At 37.9% G+C, this 22,069-nt stretch overlaps 1 protein-coding gene across 1 annotated transcript; it reads right to left on the reverse strand.

The window, feature by feature from the left end:
* Positions 1-14,532, reverse strand: LOC139114233 (TNF receptor-associated factor 2-like). Its single transcript, XM_070675808.1, has 8 exons — positions 14,418-14,532; positions 14,003-14,168; positions 12,314-12,392; positions 11,647-11,745; positions 4,520-4,681; positions 3,977-4,048; positions 3,282-3,368; positions 1-2,897 (listed from the first exon to the last, which is right to left on the reverse strand). Exons 2-8 carry the CDS (start codon positions 14,146-14,148, stop codon positions 1,884-1,886), a joined length of 1,659 nt encoding a protein of 552 aa, XP_070531909.1. The 5' UTR covers positions 14,149-14,168; positions 14,418-14,532; the 3' UTR covers positions 1-1,883.
* Between the last annotated feature and the right edge of the window lie 7,537 nt (positions 14,533-22,069).

Consider the following 22,069-nt stretch of genomic DNA (forward strand, 5'->3'; position numbering starts at 1 on the left):
TCTGGATAATTATTGTGAAACTTTATTTGCTGTCGATAACTTATTCGGTCAATAAGGCCGGTCTTCTATAAGGTCGCTACGATAAAAAAATTACAAAAGTATAAAAAAGTACAAAAAAGTACAAAACCGAACATTATAACAGACAACGAACACGAGAAAGACGGCAAACAGAGCCGAAGTAGAATGCAAGTACACGTTACATCTAATCAATGAGACTTTCATAAATGCGACTTGAATGACTTAAAGACACTTTTAAAGATAATTTAAACACAATTCTAATTTTTTTGTTCGGTGTACAATGTTTGCGAAATAATTTTGAATAATTGTCCAAAGTTTGAGTTATGATTTAATCAGCTGCATCAAGTTATTTATAGATTATGAGCTATTCCTGAATAAAAGTGTCTGAAAAAATTGTATAATTTTACGTTGAGTATTTCACAGCGGCTGCTTTTAGATGGAAGTACATTGCATTGGTATAGCAACAGATAATTATACTCTTGTGAAGTTCACTCTTTGGGAATTCAAAAGAGACAGTTCATAAATATAACCATCATGATGATCATACATTCTCAGAGTTTAATTAATACTAGTACTAGTACTATCGGCATTACATGTAAAAGCTCTAGCAGTTTGACCGTGCACGTCTGCTTTATTCTCATGCACTATTCATGTATAGTATAAGCTAAGCTTCTCCAATGTATAGTTCAAAATCTGGCCACTGTAAGGGAGCCTTCAGTAATTACAGGGGACCGGATAGGCCTGATGATACAGTGTACAGAATCAGCTATTCCGGGATAAAAGTGTCTGAAAAATGTGCTTGACGTTCATTTTTTATGGTTGTTGCTCCGGATTGAATATATTAGTAAGAACGAACAACTATACTCGTTCGATGTTCACTTTTTGCGAATACAAATAGAACTGCTCATACATATGATCATGATGATCATAAGTTCTCAAACATGTACTGTCAATATAGTGATGCTAAAAATGATCATGGCATAACAGATATGTTTCAAGTAAGGGGCGACGTCAAAAGATCGATGTTTGAAAAAAAACTTAATTGCTTAAGTTTGGGGGTGGGGGGTTGGCCAAATTAATTTCTGTGCAGTCAAAAACGATTAACGTCTTTTTGGCAAATTTTACGATTTCAAGGCTGGTTTTTGTACGCTAAAACCGATCCAGTCACCCGTTTTTTGTTACTTTATAATGGTTTTCAATTTTTATTTAATTCAATGGTACATTGGTACGTCGTTTGAAAGAACTAGTACAGGTATGAGTCCGCAATGTTTTTCAATTTTAGGTCAGTTAAGTTAGAAGGGGGGCGGGGGGGTTGAGGCCAAACTTAAGAAATTAAGTTAGATTTATTAGATTGAACTTTGATGTTGCCCTAACACCGGTCAGACAGAGTTTGCACAACGTGAAAAATTAATGCTTTCAGTATTGAACAGTAAGTTTTGTCTTATACAGGACAAAATAGTGTACCTGTAGCTTTACCATAATCTTTTACTATATTTCACTCACTGAATTGCGCAGGTAAACAAAATTAATATATATAAGTGTGCATCGTGAGGCAAAATGTCTCGCCACGCAGTGGCAGGGAGGGTCAAGTTTTAGACAAAAGACAGAGAGGAGATTCATATGTTAAATGGTAGGATAGGATAGGATCACATTTTGCAGTACAGGTTTGTCTGATTCCCTCGGCCTAACACGCCCCTTAATTAATGAAGGCTCCCTAAACCATTGCAGTTAAAAATGTGTAGAAGAAGTTTTAGGATGCATGGTGTTGCTCAAATGCTCTATTTCACATTTTGTTAACTTTATTATTCACTAACATGGCTATTACTGATATAATCTACATTCATATAACATATAGTTCAGCCTCTTCACAAATCGCTAGTATCCACGGATATACGTAGGAATGCGACATCATCCTTGACGTAGGCACTGCGGTCGCTATCGAGTAGGCTAAGCGGTAGAAAAAGCGGACAGCCCGAAGCAGTATTGAGATCACTCGTCGGCCGCTTGAAGGAACTTGAATTTGGATCCGGCCGGAAAGCATCGATCACGTGCTCTTTGTTGTTCTGGTCGATCCACATAAACGTGACTTTCTGCCTGAATGGCCATCTTAAGATGGCGTCGTACTCTCCCTTCATGACGACAAAGAAAAGGGAAACATGGTTTCCTTTTCCCATACCATCACCGTTGAGATACACCCTGGCGCACATCTTGTAACCGAATCGACTTGTGAAGAAGTACGGTGAGAATAGCGACAGCGTACGGCCTGATATTGCATCTCGTCTCTTACTTGCGAAGTCGGCTATTTTCCACGTTAGGGCGCCACAATATCCAGCCATCTCTAGCGATTGTATTTGAAGATCATGTTCAGCGAGTGTAACATCTTTCAGTGCCATCACTTTATCTTGTGCCTTGAGTTTATTCACCATTGCTTCGAGACGTTCTTTATCCCGTCTGTCTTCTTCCATGGCTGCCCGTATGCCTGCCTCCGATCTTTCTACCTCTCTGCTCAAGACAGCGACTACGCCCTCAGAAGTTCTCGCCTTTATTACCAGGGCATCGATTTTGGTTTTCATCTCCATTGCGGTGTTTTCAGTTTTCTCTAGCTCACGATGTAAGCTTCCCGAATTTTCCGGTGCTAGAGAATAGGTTGTTTGCTTGTTCGCCTTCTTCAAATTATCATCAAGGTCTTCTACACGAGCTCGTAGAATTTCGACTACGTTCTGATGTTGTGTAACAAGCGCTGTCGTTTTGTTGATGTCTCGAGAATTTATTTCATATCTCTCAGAAAATGACTTTACTTTGATCGCCTCGTTTAACAGTAATTGCATGTGCACGTCTATCGCTCCATCACCGTGTTCTACCTCTTTGCCACGCTCAACCTGTCAAAATAATTTTGATATGAAATGTAAGTTTCCATTGTCATGGCAACCGGACGCTAAAGCTCTTGCGCAATTACAGGTTTGTGATCTTATGATGATTAAATACGGACCCCACAGACATATTCGATAAAGAATTTAATGTTTCCATTACAAGAATTTTATCGCGATTGATCTACATGTTTATCAATCATACATGAATATGGACGTAGAATATACATGTGTGTTACAATAGGAATTAGAAAATGTCTTGTGTCGTGACAAGTAAAGTAGCTGTTACTCTATTCTACCGTCTGGTATAAATCCCCATCCCCTGATATCCGACTTTTTATTTAGTTCCTAGGGCAGGGCACTGGTCTCACCGAGTCTGCATGAATCAATACCTACCGTTTCATTACAGCCAATGTCATGGAACTTGCACCATTCTCGATCTCTTGCGCAGTTTCCTCTCGAGCGATCTGTGTGTTCTTGCAGCTGATACGTTGGACATAAGAGATAATATAATGTATTGCAAACAACGTGTGTGTCGTTTAGATGAAAACAGTAGTGGGTTGCAAAACAGTTGTATAACCTGTTACATATCTCTCATGCAATAAACAAATGTCCTCACAAGGCAACATATCTTTACATTCATTACTATTGAAAAGATGAATGCTTTTAATACGTATGACGTGCACCTCACATTCCACATGTTGAAGTTACACTCTTGCTCGTCTGAGTCAAGTGTAGGTGGACAATCTTAATGCCCCTTTAAAGGGACTAGGTAGAAAACGAGTCGACGGAAAGAGAAATCGAGACGCGATGGTACGGATATAGGAAAGACAGCTAACATGATATGACAGATACTCAAACAGGCGATGCAAAAATGTAAGCGAAATGGAAAATTGCGCGACGCGAAATAGGTGGAGATGAAGTTACTAAGGATAGGTAGAAACATGAAATATACTACAATAAAAATCTATGTAACTGTTGATTAACTAACTTTCAAAGACAACAAAGTTCCAATACTTTCGACACTATACATTGAATATATACGAAAAGAAAAACTCTGCAACAAAAATCTAAAAAATAAAGTAACTCACCTTATCTCTTGGGAGTTGTTTTAAACAGAATCTGCAAGTGACGGGAAACTTGGTGCATTCTCGTTCATGAATCTTAAGAGAAGCAGTAAGGAGGCGAAATCAGTGCATGAGAAACTTATATCCGAGTCAACTGCATATCAGTCAAATCATATGCAAAATACATGAGAGTGTTGAGCTGGAACAGGTGGAAGACTGAAGATCCGTCGCTCGAGGGCGCTCTCTACCCCCCCCCCCCCTCTAAAGGAAGGGGGCGTAGAGAGCGCCCGGATCTTTCAGTCTGTTAGGTAGACAATAAGACAAATTCGTGGATGAATCCTACACTTTATTATAGCACTACCTCTGTATAGTATACACCCGTGGGCAGTTTAACTGTTGATTTCAAAATTGGAGAAGGATTTTCTTACGAATATGCGACATGCATTCAAACACACCGATGCGCTAAACAACTAACCAAACAGGTTAGGTAGGGAGTGAAGAAAGAAAGACAGGGAATCAATGTGCATACTGTGTATATGTAGTTGTCAAAAATTGAAGTCAAAATACCTTAATTTCTTTAAAAATTACCATTGTATCGCAGTGTTCACAATTTATCAGTCTCATCACACAATCTATCTGTATATGTCGTTTAAGATCTCGTCTTTTCATTCGCTGTGTGCATCCACTGGAACATACCATCTCAGCGTATTCACACTCTAGTTCATGATTCTAAAAGTAAAAAAACATCGAAAAAATACCAATATTTTAGTTGAAAGAACTCTTAGTTTTATTACTCATGCATCTAATTCCAGATGTGATGGACGAACTCCCTGTGTACTCTGTCCCTATTCATCAGAGTACCTGTGATACTATCTGAAACGCTGTCTGTGTCTATCATTATCTTAACCTTTGCCTAATTAAGGTCAAATAATACAGTAAAGATTATGATAAAACAAACAGCGCAAATAGTCGGTTCATGGGACAGTGATGGGAATAGACTCACAATTTGTTACTCTTCGAAATACAAAATACATCAAAGACCAACTGCAGAGAGTCAGGCAATAGAGTTGGAAGGCAAATCATCTTACATTTGATGATAGACATTAATTTAACAGTCTGTCATGTTGCGTATGGGCTGCTGCGCTGAGGGATGCCTGCAAAAAAGATGCTCGGATACATTATCACCTGTCATTATCTCTGACTCACAAATGTTCCCAAATATTGTTGTTTCATAATCAAAAACCTGTAACAGATTCTTTGGAGTTTCATGGCCAGTTCTATACACGCTTCAATCTTTCGTCAGTATTACATTTAACGTGGCGTTCCCAAATGATATTTAAAGATTTATTCAATAGTTTGATGAAAGATATCATACGAGGAGATGCAAACATAAAATCCATTTTTCCTGCCGTGTGATCTCGTATTCGACGTTTTCTTATAAATAATACGAATATAAGTTTCATTGTCTTTCGATTATTCAGTCGAATCTCAGAAGATCAATTCGCTCTTGACGCGCACTGTCTGTCCTGTGAAATCGCTTTTAAGTCCGGCAAGCTATGTTCTATCTATAGTGACATCTATATGTCTTTTAATGAACAACTTGCAGATTATATTTTTACTTTATACAAACAAAGAAATACCAAGTTATATTTATTATTAGTAACTGTTATTATACTGTAATACTTTATCTTATTGAAGAAAAATTTGAACTAATTTTTGTATCACACTTTTAATTCCACAAATTTGATGTAAATCCTTTATTTACAAGCAAGCAATAAAATATTATTATTATTATTGTTATTATTATTATTATTATTATTATTATTATTATAATTTTTATTATAAGTGACAAAGATACGAGTTATATAGCAATATAATGGCGGCCATTTGGAATCTATGACGTCACAAGCCCTCTCGGTTGCCCAATTTTTGGAGCAATAACTAATTTTGATCTACACATATATGTGAACCCCTGTAGCAACTTTGGCACTTTTGTCATCAGTGTAACGATCTTGCTGGTTTTCGTTGCTAAGCCACCTAGCTATTACCGACAACTTCATTCAAATTTACCGGTACACGAGCATCTAGTGTGTCGTCACTCAATCTGATAAAAATCAGATGTAGAGTACGGCGACGTCTGTACTTGCGCGGGGTACACTTGCTGTCGCCTCTCACAGACAGCAAGAGAATACCTCGTACGCGTAAGTAGACGTCGCCGTACTCTACATCTGATTTTAATCAGATGGTCGTCACCAGGCCTTTTTTTTTCAATGTGAACACTTTTATATGCATATTCACTTTATCAATATCTTAGCGCCGCAAGATAAATTCTCTATACAAATCAAAAAAATTAAAGCTGCAAGCAGAGTTGATTGTATCCAAGCAGTTAACAGCAGAAGTAGAGAGCAGTAAAAATTAAGTGCCTTTAGGTAGAACGCGTCTTGGGGACAGATACTCTGGATCTAACATTTCTACAATTCTTTCTGATCTACCACACAGTACAATAATTACCCACAATTCTCTTTGATTTGTATCCTTGAAGGTTACTTTTCTAAAAACTTTTTCAGTTCTGCATGTAAGCACTAATATGCAGCATCAGAATAATTGTCACATAATATCAAGTAAAAGTACGTTTAGATATTTCAGTGAAAGTTTCAAAATAACCACAAAACAACCATACAAGTCACATTCTTTAGGTACTACAAATGCCTCGTTTTTTGGGCAGCAAGTTATGACGAACTGAAGGGGTCATTCTCTGAGAAAACTTAGCATGTAAATTTCTTTTGTCACTTCCATTGCAAAAAATCAATATCCTTTTGTTTCATAAAACAGGTGCAACTAGTCTCCCTACCTTCAATCACATTATTCTGTATGGCTGAAGTGGCAAATTTTATAAAAATGCTATCTCCTCTCTCATGCAAATATGCATAATTTTCCAAATTATCTAAAATGAGAATTAAGAAGAATGGTGTGCATAAAAGTACGTTTTCAAAATTTTGATAAATAGTCTGTGAATTTGTGTACACATGGGAGACATGGTAGACTTCACTCAGGAATCTCCGAGGATACAAATCATAATGGATTATGGGAAATATAGAGTACTGTGTACCACTTGTTGGAGCTCATTTTAAAGCTTTTTGAGAGAGAAAAACTTTTACCATCTTAGTTTTTTGAAAATCCGGAATTTTATTTTCCCCATTGATTTAACACAGATGGCATCCATTTTGAATTTCAAATATCGCAAAATGTTTGGTAGTTGTTACGCTAGTTTCAAACTTTGTGCGGTGACTCCCGATTTTTATTGTTGATTTGGTAAGAGAATGGTTTGAAGGTTTCGCTCAGGAAATTTTGAGCAAAAGTTGAAGTCTTTCACTTTCGAGGAGCATGCTACCTAAAGTGCTTGAAGTGCTGCACAGCACAACTATACTCAATATACAAGTGTACAAGTTTGTAGTTGAATACCTAGCAGCAGGTAAAAGTCACTAAAGGTCAATCCAAACATTTGGAACAAATTCAGGCACTATATTGGTCCATGTCTAACAGAGAATGGTCCTCTCTCTCCCAATCAGAAACCCTTAAATAAGGTATGACATACTTAATGAGGTATATCAATCATGAATGAGACGACGTGCCACATTCCACGTAATACCAAAGCTGTGCTAGTTGCAATGGCTGAGATCTGAAAAAGTGGCTCAAAGGTCACCGAAATTCGTCTCCGAAAGTAAGTAAGTAAAGTAATATTGCCCAATGCTGCTCAATATTCAACCTAAACTAGACCTCTACTCCATGTAGTTCCGAGATACATGAACGTAGCTCAAAGGTCATCCAATGCCATATGCAAAATGTTGGAAAATGTTTTGTTTCATACCGGTCAGTGTTTTTCCAAAACAAAACCTCCAGCCTTTGCAGCCATACATACATACATACATACATACATACATACATACATACATACATACATACATACATACATACATACATACATACATACATACATACATACGCACTCACACACGCACTCACACACACATGCAGACAGACAGACAGCCATTATATAGACAGAACTATTACAGATTTAATAGCAACGATGGCACTTTGTGAAAGGCTCGAACATATATCATAAATGATAGTTTAACATGATGACAAAAGCGCACGACTATTTTCGCCACATATAACGCTTAGATACTCACATGATCAGAACATGCGATGTTTTAAGGCTGTTTTGTGAACGTCGACACCCAAACCATGTAAACTGACATTTAATTTAGCATACCAGTATATTGATGGCGTTTTAAATACTGCGATGTTATTGGCCGAGACGTGAAAACAACCGTGTTTTCTTCGCGATACAGAACGGTTGTAACACAGGTGGAGAAAATTTCCTTTTTCAACATTTCATGCTAAATGTCGTAGAAAGGTCATAATCAGGTGTTATGCCTCAACTTTTTGACACAGAATGAAACACTTGCACTGCCAGATCTTAACTCGGGGACGTGCACATGTTCGCACTACTATTGATGACATGCATAGTATTTAAGCGTATCCATGAGGATACGTCAATCATTCTGATTTCCCATTAAATGCGTTCGTCAATATACGATGATAGGAAGCGCCGCAGTTTAATGCTACTGCATATAAAGTGGCGATGGTGTACTTACGTAATGCTACAATTCATTCCATGGGACGAAAATACAACCATTTTCAGTATTAGATAGCGAAGCCACTGCAGTGGACTGCAATAAAACTGCTCACACTAATAGAGGTACAACGCTTACAGGCAAGCCTTGCCACTTCGATGCCTGGTATGTATGTTTTTTACACACACTAAACGTTTTCATATCATTAACTTGAAGGAACCTAATGACTGGATTGTTTGTACAGGATAAACAACAGAAACCGACACCGAAATATATCTGACATGTAAGCCTTGAGACAGATTACTATCACCAGTCTGGGATGCAAATTAATGTCTTTACGACCAGATGGCTATTGACTCACACACACTCCAAATTAAAGTCAGGCACACTATTACAAACAATCCAGTCATTAGGTTCCTTCCTGTTAATGATATGAAAACGTTTAGTGTGTGTAAAAAAAACATGCATACCAGGCATCGAAGTGGCAAGGCTTGCCTGTTAGCGCTGTAGTTTCAGCTGTAGCCAGCCGGCAAAGTCGACAACATTGTATGTCCAGTGCAGACAGTTTGTCTGGGGAAGTTGAAATAAACAAGATTTGTACACGGACCAGTGTGCATGGATTGTTTTTCACTTTATAGTGCAGTATAGAATATTGAAATTTTTGTAGCTCGCAAAGAAAAATGTCTTGCCAGAGGTAGATTTATTTATCATATGTATTTTATTTTAAACTCAAAGAATATTTTTCAAAGTTAAGATTATTGTGTTTTCCAAAGCATGTGTTAGCTGTCTGTTGTCATTGGCAATTATGTGTCCATTTGCTTGCTAACGTTGTTATATTGATATAATTTTAAACGTTTGTATAACTAGTAAAATGTTTTCCTGCAATAAAATGTTTCAAACCAGATCGGTGTGTCAGTGTAGTGTGTTATAACTGGGCAGTTTCTGTTACACCCGTGGCTGCTTGATATTAGACAAAAATTCTGCTTGTCCAAAGCCAAAGCGAGCTCTGTGTTTGGTTGTAAATGAGAGTTTACGATTGGCACCCTGTGTTCAAGATTACAAGATACATTACCATGCACACTGGTCCGTGTACAAATCTTGTTTATTTCAACTTCCCCAGACAAACTGTCTGCATGGGACATACAATGTTGTCGACTTTGCCAGCTGGCTACAGCTGAAACTAATTAGTGTGAGCAGTTTTATTGCAGTTCACTGCAGTGGCTTCGCTATCTAATACTGAAAATGGTTGTAAAAGAAACAGCCTGGTTACATGCTATTTATGAAGTCCACGTCACTGGGGTGGCATGGTAGCTCTCTTGTGGCATGTCTGACTCTGATCAAAATTGCAGGTAGGGCACATTCTTTACAGCTCACATCAGAGAACAGTTACTGTCAAAGCAAAACTGCCCTCGACGTTTCAAGCAAAGCGACGACTACAATTCACCCTTTGGTTTATCGGGTTTAGTTCGTTTTACAATCACATGATATACAATTAGGCGGAGAACTCAGTTTACTCTCACGGTGGACGTCACGGGGGTTTTAAGTAGATGGAAAAGAAAACGTACTCTTTTCAATAATCCAAATTTACAACTTGAAAGACAACAGTAGAATACGGCGTCCCATTGCTATAGAATTCCGATAAAGTCACAGAAGTTTCGTATCTGGCCAGTTGATTATATGCTCTACGGTTTCACAGCCAACAGTTAACTGGATATAACCAGATACGAGTCACCGAAGAGACCTTTGACTCGTAAAATAAGCACGTAGCACGCAACAAAAAGGAGCTGTCGGTTGGTGTTGCACGGGATATTTGGCAGTTGACGTCGTCTGTACCGGACGGTACTTAGCCGACATCGTCATGCGCGAGTTAAATAATAACACATGAGAGCGAGGGCAATATCACGATTTATTGCCTGCCCAAGGGATGGTGGTCATGATCGAAATACTGATGATGCTTGAGCCGTAAGCGAGGGCATCATCAGTATTTCGATCATGACCACCAGCCCGAGGGCAGGCAAAAAATCGTGATATTGCCCAAGCTCTCATGTGTTATTATTTTTATTACACCGAACAAGCAAACATGCAAAGAAACAAAAACACAAAGACTTCTTCGAGTACAGTTCGCCTTCTGAGTCCGGACCTCAGCGTAAAATGTTGTCAGTGCCGAGTCTAGGGTTGCCGCTAAAGTTTGCCGATCTCCTCGGTGGCGTATCCAAATTTGTTGCTTGCATAGTCGCTGAACACAGAAATTGCATTCCTTGTTGCCATTTCGTTCGTTTGCTGTTTACTTGCATCAAAATATCGTCTAACTGTGCAGTGACAGCTCTGCATGACGTTTTGCAGCCATAAGTTGCAAACTGCAAAGTACAACAAGCGAACGACAATTTGTTTTGCGCAGAAAGGATGCGCAGTAAGTAAAATGACGTCATCCATGTAATATCAAATGCAGAGGGCATCATCACATTCGCAGAGGGCATCATCACGTTCTTTTACATGTCACGTGAGTCGTGTTTAACCAATGGCAGTGCACGCTGAATGAGTGAGGTGTAATAATACACTATATAACCACCAACTGGGCCGCTTATGTAAAGTTATCAACACTAGACGGAATGTTAATTTGTTTGTACTAGACAGCACACTCTCTCTGTGATGTGGCACACTCTCATGGGTGCTGTATAAATTTGAGTACAGGCGATGAATTCTTAAACCCTGATCGAGCTGCAATATTTGCGCCAAAGTAGACTCTGTAATGCGGTGATCATCGTCATTATCATAATCATCATTGATATAATCACTTGAGAAAGTAAGTTCTGTGTGATGTCAAGTTATGTTCGCTTAGATATAGGTAGCTGATGAATACAGTTTCTTTGAAAATTTAGCAAAAAACTGTAAAATTCTCAAGACAACAACTCTCAAAAATCTTCTTTGAAATTCGCTTAAAAGGTATAGGTCAACCAATATAAATGCATAATATTTGCTTTTCTTTATAATCTCAAATGACAAAATAAAGAGCATAGAATTACAAAAATAATTCAAACAGTAAACTTTCTTTCTTACCATGTATCTTTGAAATACACCACACCATCCACATCCATCGTTATTACATCTAGCAGGGAGATTCCTCATCTCACGTTTGATCGCATAGTCATGATTGATCTGCGTTTTAAGTTCAAACGAGGGAGAGTGTGTCAATGAGTAATCAGAAAATCTGACCTTCGATGATAGATATTAAGCGATTTCCTTTATCTTTTGGAGGAAAAGTGATGGTATTCTGCATAAACGTTGTATCGAATTTACATATCAGCCAGAATCATTAATCTTAATTAAGATAATGACATGCGCTAACAGCATTACGCTTTGTGATCACCAAATGTTGACTACAATTGTTGAAGTCACATAAATTTTAATTTTTCATACTATTTTTATAAGTATTAATATGATTTAGAAAGCTAAAATATTCCTTGTTCTTTTTACTTAATAATAATTATGATGAGTGTATATATAAGTACCTTAACAACACAACGTATGATGTGTAGTGGGCAATAGGTCAAACCCAGAATTCGAATGGACCACAGTACAAACAAACTCAGAAGTACGGGTATTACGAGTTGGTATGTTTGTACCGCTATCACGTGATCTGTTGGGCCACAGACAAGTAGATGGGGAAGACCCTTCTCTGCTGTTTATGCTTTAACATATCACCTTGTACGTCACTTAGGCTTACCATCTCCCTGCAGAGTATGCTATCTTCTGAATGCAAGCCTTCTTCGAAACATGCCGGGCAGAAACCACTACTGTTTTGTCTGGACGTGTATAGAGACAGAACAATATGTCACTATTTGTCTAAACCGTGACGATTCTACATCCTTAAAGCGGAAAAATGTAGAAGTGGGTCAAACTTTATCGATATAAAAGAGGCACATTAAATCTGCCCCGTCGTTTCGTGCCAAGTTTACGCTATGCTCGGAATTTTGTCTCTGTAAACATAAAACACAGTATGCTACGCTCAGTGATAATAGAAATGTCTGTGAGTTCACATTAATACAAGTGCCCTGTTGGGGATAGTGCCTGACTCAAAGACACCCGCATAGTTTTACATCAACATGCTGGTTTCATCATGTGTAGCAGCTCAGTGAAGCTACGGTAGAATAGTCCATAGATCTAGTTGACCGAGCCATAGACGCCAATATGCATTTAGACGTTGACTAACGATAACCTTTCGTCGGCCAGTAATCAATTTCTCTTAACTACAGTTACCAAGAAAGATAAAGTAAGAACGCTGCCATTTAGACTGAGGTACTCGCATAAAAATGTGGTTAGAAAGCCCCAAACTGTATCTCGGCCAGAAAAAGTTACTGAAGTATGTGCTAAAATTGAGCAAACATGTCAAGTTATTTCTAAATGACTTCAACATACAACAGTGACTGTTCAAATGTTCGCGTACTGTGTTTTCTAATTTCATATTCAACTTCTTCCTCAGACGGAAGGTGTCCCGAAAATAATTTTACGACTACACAAAACGATATAATTAATACTCTGATCAATTTTTTCAACTAATTCTGCATAAAAAATTGTGTGTTTCCGACTTCTTTGTAATTGGCTGGAAATCTCTACCTACTAATACCTTGTAGTCTTCTTGCGATAGACAACAGCTGTTTACGATCTATGATTCTGCATACTAGTACCAGGCCACACAAAAAGAAGTTGTGCGTTTCTGGTATGCTTGCCTCGGAAAATTTGTGTGGTATGTCGGAGGATTTTTTCTCTTTGTTGGCTAAGTACCTTACATTATGGTAAAATGTAGATAATCTACCAGGAAATGTTTTTGAAATTGTGAAAAAATATTTACGGTTCGCGGGTTTTATTTGGCCTCACTGGTGAAAATCCATTCGGAGACCATCTAGGGAGTGCTGTCCTATACTCCTGATTCAGAGAATAATATTATAGTGTTTTTTTAAGTAGTTTATCTTTTCACGTGATTTTAAATTTTCACTATTAAAAAGAATTGTCAAATATCCCTTTGTTTAAATATTGGTTTTGTCAAATATATTTTTCCAGGCAATTGCAACAAAAACAGTGTTCAGTGCATTTTAAATCATACTTTTGTATCGTAAGTGCTGGCAAAATATATGAGTTGCTCACAAATATTGAAAATATTTAGCGCCGCGCTATAGGCACGCGCACCCAGAGAAAATTAGAGAATAAGACTTCCCACATTTGCTAATTTTAGCTCATGGGAGACAATATTTTTAATAGGAATCAGCATTTTCTGACTCGGTGTCACACCTCACGTTCATTGAATCATCTCCTACATAGAAGAAGAATCGTATGTTGGGCCCAATCAATTATCCATGTCGAGAATTAAGCTTGATTTAGTGTCAGACTTTTTCGTGTTTATGTATGTGATTCTTACCTACGATCCTCAATACAGGTGAAACAAAATCTATGCCCACACATGTTTTGTCGTGGATCTCTGAGAATGAATCTGCAGTGTATACACTTGTACTTTTCTTCTTCATCATGTGGCACAGTGAGTGCAAGTTTTGAATAGCCTGGCATTTGATGGCTGAGTGATAAACCTGACAAAGTAAATGACAAGACAACATCATTAGCAACAAGGCAGACTCTCCCTGTCCTAAAATCCGTAGTGTGCATGCATGTATGTATGTGTTGTGTGTGTGTGTGCACTGCGTGGAGTGGTACTAATTACTAGGCATTCTCTGTCTCACTGTTGGTCGGAATCTTAGGAAAGCTGTCGAGGTTGATTGTGACGTTCAAATCGGTAAAATGAACGAAATATTAAAACGATAAATTGAAACCGTACTTACGTAGATCCTACACCTGATCGCTGCACCACATTTATAGTGTATACTGTACTGGCCGGGTGTGATTGTGCTCGATTAATCCGACCTGCCATGTCAGACCAGGGCGACCTCGGAATCTACATCTATTTATTATGATAAACGTGTATAAATTGTTCTTTGTTTTACAAACTAGTAATATTAGTGGTAGGGAATTGAGTTTCATGTCAGCATAACTTGACATTCCCCGTCAACTAATACCAGTAATTATGAAACTTATTGTTTCTGAGGTTTGTGGAGATAATATGAAAATCACAGGTCTTTTGTGGAAAGAATGGTATATTCCGTGGAAAGTCTGTCACGTGACCACATTCGCTGAAATTGTCAAATTGACAATAACATTTGCACGGTAATGTGAAAAATAAGAAATCCAGGGAAGATTTTTATCATCTTTTGTGACTGAGAAGATGACCAGTGAGTCAATGTTTCCTCCTGTAAGACATTCATTTCATAACGTTACTACGCTCTCACATGCAACGCTTATTTAGACACAGGTCATGAGAGTTGAGTACGGTCAATTATTTTGATTCTGGAGTGCATATTCACTCCATAGGTTCATATTTTTACATTGGTACACATTTATACGCATAATGATTCAAGAGACAGTAAACATAGACCAGTATAGAGCAGACATCGGAAACGAGTCATGACATAACTTAAGGCAACAATCAGAGACCTCATCAATCTAAGCGGAAATGATTTAGCCTACTATACAGAGAGTAAGATAGAAATATTGCTCTTTATGGAAAAACACTATACTAAGACTGGTCTACACAGCAGACTACTCAGAAGAATTTATTTAAAATACAAGGGAATCAGAATAATCTTATTTCTCATTACGTATGTCGATAAAGTGAACAAAGATCCCATTATATATTATATTTATATCCAGGTAAACAGCAACGATCCTTACATTTGACCTTTGAACTCAAGCACAAAAGCTAAAGCATAAGCTATAATACCAGAATTACTGAGTAATTCAATAATTCGGCAAGTGAAAATAACTGACACACTCTGGGCATCACTGTTGGAAGGTTTACATCGCTACAACATGGGGCAACGCATTAATAGACGGTGCATAAGCTATAATACCAGAATTACTGAGTAATTCAATAATTCGGTAAGTGAAAATAACTGACACACTCTGAGCATCACTGTTGGAAGGTTTACATCGCTACAACATGGGGCAACGCATTAATAGAAGGTGCATAAGCTATAATACCAGAATTACTGAGTAATTCAATAATTCGGTAAGTGAAAATAACTGACACACTCTGAGCATCACTGTTGGAAGGTTTACATCGCTACAACATGGGGCAACGCATTAATAGAAGGTGCATAAGCTATAATACCAGAATTACTGAGTAATTCAATAATTCGGTAAGTGAAAATAACTGACACACTCTGAGCATCACTGTTGGAAGGTTTACATCGCTACAACATTGGGCAACGCATTAATAGAAGGTGCATAAGCTATAATACCAGAATTACTGAGTAATTCAATAATTCGGTAAGTGAAAATAACTGACACACTCTGAGCATCACTGTTGGAAGGTTTACATCGCTACAACATGGGGCAACGCATTAATAGAAGGTGCATAAGCTATAATACCAGAATTACTGAGTAATTCAATAATTCGGTAAGTGAAAATAACTGACACACTCTGAGCATCACTGTTGGAAGGTTTACATCGCTACAACATGGGGCAACGCATTAATAGAAGGTGCATAAGCTATAATACCAGAATTACTGAGTAATTCAATAATTCGGTAAGTGAAAATAACTGACACACTCTGAGCATCACTGTTGGAAGGTTTACATCGCTACAACATGGGGCAACGCATTAATAGAAGGTGCATAAGCTATAATACCAGAATTACTGAGTAATTCAATAATTCGGTAAGTGAAAATAACTGACACACTCTGAGCATCACTGTTGGAGGTTTACATCGCTACAACATGCGGGCAACGCATTAATAGAAGGTGCATAAGCTATAATACCAGAATTACTGAGTAATTCAATAATTCGGTAAGTGAAAATAACTGACACACTCTGAGCATCACTGTTGGAAGGTTTACATCGCTACAACATGGGGCAACGCATTAATAGAAGGTGCATAAGCTATAATACCAGAATTACTGAGTAATTCAATAATTCGGTAAGTGAAAATAACTGACACACTCTGAGCATCACTGTTGGAAGGTTTACATCGCTACAACATGGGGCAACGCATTAATAGAGGGTGCATGAATTATGGGGCAACGCATTATAGAAGGTGCATAAGCTATAATACCAGAATTACTGAGTAATTCAATAATTCGGTAAGTGAAAATAACTGACACACTCTGAGCATCACTGTTGGAAGGTTTACATCGCTACAACATGGGTAAACGCATTAATAGAGGGTGCATGAATATTTTTTCTTCATGCTGTCATTCAATTTAGGTTCGTATATCTCGTACAGAAAATTATCTTGACTTTGTTTTAAATTGTGGCAGTAACGTGTGAGGAGCGCCACCAAAGCTAAGTTACGTCACTATATTTGCCATGTTTAAAATACGAATTGCTTATTTGTAAAATAGTCTGGTCCTTTGCCCAATTTCCACCGCTGGCTGTGCTGCTCACGAAAATCGGGTCAGGTATGAGCTAATATATTAGTCAGAATTTGACTGCATACTAATGAGCATAGTCACCTGACAAGATCATGTGATAAGTACATTTGTTAAGATGCAAGCTTGGAAATTAGAGGACGAAACATCGAGCGTTGAGGTTATTTGCACGGCTTCATTTTTAAGTCTCCGACTCTGTTCTTCTATATTGGCGTTTAGTGGTGAAACGACGATTATCGTCTATGATTTTTTTTCTCAGACGTGACCTGGTAACCATGGTGACAGACTATCTATGCCTCCTTTTCGCTGTACGACAATGACTCAAAAATAAATGGTGTATTTTCGTTTGTCCATTCAATGTCGACATAGGATGCTTGGTCCTGGAAACTATGATGGAGGTAAAATTACTCCATAGACCTACGAAATGTAAATTCGAAGGTAGCTCCAAGTTGGAAGTAAATTCAACTCACTGCACTCATATATGCTATTAACCAATGACAGATATGGTTACAATAGCCCATACCGGACCCTATGTTCGCAGCCAAATTGGCAGGGAACCAGACTAGTTGCCATTAACAACAGACTTACTTTAGTGAGAAGGAACACGAACAGATTTCATTTTACTGGTTTAGTCTGTTATGTTATGTTATGTTATGTTATGTCATTACTTCACAATGATATGGCTTGTCTTGCTAGACAAAAATATTTTATCGTGGATTTTAACAACATAATGTGAAGGACAGAAGAGGTAATTCTCTACCGTGCAGTCAGGCGATATACTTATAACGTTTGCCTATGCTCTATAAAATACAATTGAGCGCTTTTTTATATGTTTTTTGTGTGGATGTGTGGACCTTATCCATTTGGCATTATCAATCTTCCTCTATGGCAAGTGCAAGTTAGAGACATGATTTTCCGTCAGATGTGTTCTTATACACACGACGATGTAACGTGCGCATGCCATTGTTTTTATCAAAGTCGCTGCACACAATGGCTACAGTGTCGCTGTAATGGCACCATTCATTCAATATTGCCAATACAGTGTGCCTGTTGTTCAACGTTGCCTGGCTGTTGTTGCATGTCTGTTAAAATATTTTTAGAGGGCACATTCATTACAGATCACGTCAGTTAACCGATTGGGAAAACAACCTTTGCTATTTTAAGCAGCGAGACGAGTGCAGTCTCATTTTGTTGATCGGAATTCGTTGGACCGATGAAAAATGCGGCTGAAGGGCTTAACGGTCTCACGGCGACGTGGCGAAATGTTTGAAAAGCAGAAACAACATTGACAAAAAGGGTTCCACGCCCGCTCAAGAATTTCGACGAGTCATAATAACCTTATTTTTAAACTTAGGCTCTGCGGTTTCCGCAAGCCAAGCAAAGTTGACAGGATAGATACCAGACTAATGGTACAGCCAAGCCTACAGACACCACAGGTCGATTAGCATTATTTGTGATGATTTTTCCTATTGTTATCATAACAAATGATTATGAATATTAATCTACCATTAATATGAATGTTACAGAATATTCAAACTTTTTTTACAAACAATGTCGTCTACTTTGTGTGAAAACCGTCTGGAAACCACATTGTTGTGATAATTATGATTATTAATAAATTACGATTATTAAAATCATAATTTACAGATTGTAATCTGCATATGTGAACAACCCTCTGGAAACCCTTATATAGTTTCACAATCTATGCCAAAATATACAAGTGACACCATTGCCCAGGTTCAGTCTACCGCGAGAGTTACTACATAGTGTATATAATATACACTGTGTAGTAACTCTCGCCGTAGACTGAACCTGGACAATGGTAACTCTCGCCGTAGACTGAACCTGGGCAATGGTGTCACTTGTATGTTTTGGCATAGATTGTGAAACTATAAGGGTTTCCAGAGGGTTGTTCACATATGCAGATTACAATGTGTAAAATATGATTTTAATAATCATAATCGTAATTTATTAATAATCATAATTATAACAACAATTGGATTTCCAGACGGTATTCACACAAAGTAGACGACATAAAAAGTTTGAATATTCTGTAACATTCATATTAATAATTTATTAATATTCATAATCATTTGTTATGATAATAATAGGAAAAATCATCACATATAATGCCTAATTGACCCTTGCAGACACATATGAAATAAATACGCCATGGCACGCAACAAATAAGCTGGTATACGTCGTAGTGGGGAAGACAGTCGATATTTAGTTCTTGAATACAGCTGATTTAAGAAGACGTTACTCTATCAAGGACGACAAGTATATATTGGTAAATTTGCTTTTTTCACACTAATCACTGTTCCTCCCTTCTACGTCAACTCAACACATGATATTGGGTTAGAGGGTTTTGTAAATGTCCACATAAATAAGCAAGTCTGTGCGCTTTGTGTGCACGATTACACCTGTACTTCTGCAGGTACGTGCGTGAAGCCTGTCGTTTCGCTATAAAGTAGACTCTAAATCTGTCGCTTTGGGTATAACCTTTGCCAGTCTGCCCCGGATGACACTCAGTCAACATCGTTAACCTTCGTGTTTGAATACACCTAAATATACAACCACTTCCTGTGCGTGCCAATGTAAATTAATCCACACCTAGATGGAATGTTACCTTATTCCTTGCATTTCAAAGCAACACTGTGTCTGATATGACGAGCATATACTCATGGATATTTTAGGCGTTTTTAGTCCCCGCTGGACGAAGTCCGTAAGGGGACTTGTAGTTTGAGATCAGTCCGCCCGTGCGTCTGTGCGTCCGTGTGTCCATACCCGGACCGATTTTATTCAAATTGGTATATCTTATAGTATCCGATGGCACACATTGTCCCGCAATCCGATCAAAACAGTCGATTGACGGTCATTTTATTGCGGTAAATTGTTTGATGATATAGCTATTACTCAGGCTTACCTGGACTAACATGTTAACACGACTTTAACTATGTAAATAGGCAATACACTTTCACTCTCATGTATGTGTGCGTTTTTCGTTTGATTTGCCGTTGCTTTCTTTCAGTTTTCTTTTCATGTTCAAAATATATTAGGACATTTTAACTTATCTATTACAGTATGTTAAGTTGTATAGTAGTTATGGTACTACTTAGATAAACTACGTTGCCCTCGAGTTCAGAAAAATGACTCCAAACCGCCCCAGGTGGTTTTATGGTTTCTCCCGCTACTCATATTTAACACCAAGACAGCCTACCTTATCACACAACGGTACTTTCCTGACATTCCTGATAAGCTGTTAACTTTAGAATTTAATGAGTGCAAAAGTTAGACTAAACCATAGATGTGCACATGATAAATTCAACGAGTGCTGAATGACCTATGACTCTAGACGTTTATAAAGATCAGACGGAACCATAACTGTGCATTTAATCTATCCCAGCATGTATGTGTCTTGTTAAAAATATATTCAGATTACGGTTAAGTTGTATACAAATTGTCACTCTCTGCAACATTTCACTTGTAATTCTAATTCTAATACCAACTGTTCTAACTCCCTACACAAAAGCTAAACCTCCAACCAGATGCATTGCAAAGTGGTAGTACTTGGTCATGTTCATCAAGGGTCGGCAATTCGCGGTAGGTAGTAAAGGGAAAGCAACTCCACACATCGTTCATATTTGGGTTGTTTGCGTTTTATGTATGATATCGTGTATAATATAAGTGTATATCCTGTTTGGCTGTTTCATGTAAATTGTTGTTTTAGCCATGGCGATAGGTAGTAAAGGGAAAGCAACTCCACACATCGTTCATATTTGGGTTGTTTGCGTTTTATGTATGATATCGTGTATAATATAAGTGTATATCCTGTTTGGCTGTTTCATGTAAATTGTTGTTTTAGCCATGGCGAGACGTACCCGTAATCTACGTGTCTTGTGTTACTCCGGGTTGGGGCGGAGAGATTACTGTGGCGCTACGTTTCGAAAACAGAGTTTTCTTCATCAGTCGCTTAAAATTCAGTTTTGTTCGGTGAGACGTGTTGAATGGTTGATTGTTTTTATTTTGTAATATGTTGTTCCATTTGAGTTTGTTGTTCATATAAGGAAGCTAAAATATCTACTGTTTGATCTCGTTGTGTTTGTATAGGTTCTTGTGAACCTGAGTTTGAGCTATTGTAGTTTTTGTGAAGTCTGGCGCTTATAAGTGTGTCGCCTATATTTCTGTTCCTTCTGTATGCGATTATTGGTTTGTTTTGGAACAGTTTTTTTAGTGTTTCGTCTTTTTCAAGTTCATGCCAGTTTTCTGTCAGGGCTTGCTTGATTTTTGTTGTTTCTATGTACGGGCTGTATGTTGTTATGAAGACTATTGTATTATTGGTGGCGTTATTTTTGTCTTTTTGTTGTTCAAGCAGTTGTTTTCTTTTTTTATGATTTGTCTCTCTGATAATGCGTTCTATTTCATTTTTCTTGTATTGTCGGTCCTGTAATTTTTCACTAAATTGTGTGACTTTCTGTGTAAAATCGGTTTCGTTGTTGCATGATCTGATGTATCGTAGTGTTTCACCTTTGATCAGACCATTGAATGATGCTGCCGGTTGGCATGAGGTTTTTTTAAGACTTGGAATGTATCTGTTGGCTTTGTGTGTGTCTTGATGTCGCGAATATTCTCTTTGTCGTATCGACGACCTTTGTAGATAGTCAGGTCTAAGTATGTGATTTCTTGAGAGGAGCTTTCAAACGAAAATTTGAAAGTGGGATGCATTTTGTTTATGTTTGATATGAATTCATTGAGTTCGTGTTGTGTTCCGATGAAAATCAGAAAGACATCATCCCTGAACCTCAGCCAGGTCGATATTTGTTGTTTGTGTTTATGTATTATTCTCATTTCTGTCTCGTGGAATGTGAGGTCAGCCAGCTCTGGCGACGTTGGCGAACCCATTGCTACCCGTAAATCTGCCTGTAGAATTCATCATTGAATTCAAATGTGTTGTTTTTAAGATTATTTCTAGCAGAGCTATCATGTATTTCATTGGTGGTTGCTTGAT

Source organism: Ptychodera flava, chromosome 16, assembly GCF_041260155.1.
Source record: "Ptychodera flava strain L36383 chromosome 16, AS_Pfla_20210202, whole genome shotgun sequence".
Classification (NCBI taxonomy): domain Eukaryota; kingdom Metazoa; phylum Hemichordata; class Enteropneusta; family Ptychoderidae; genus Ptychodera; species Ptychodera flava.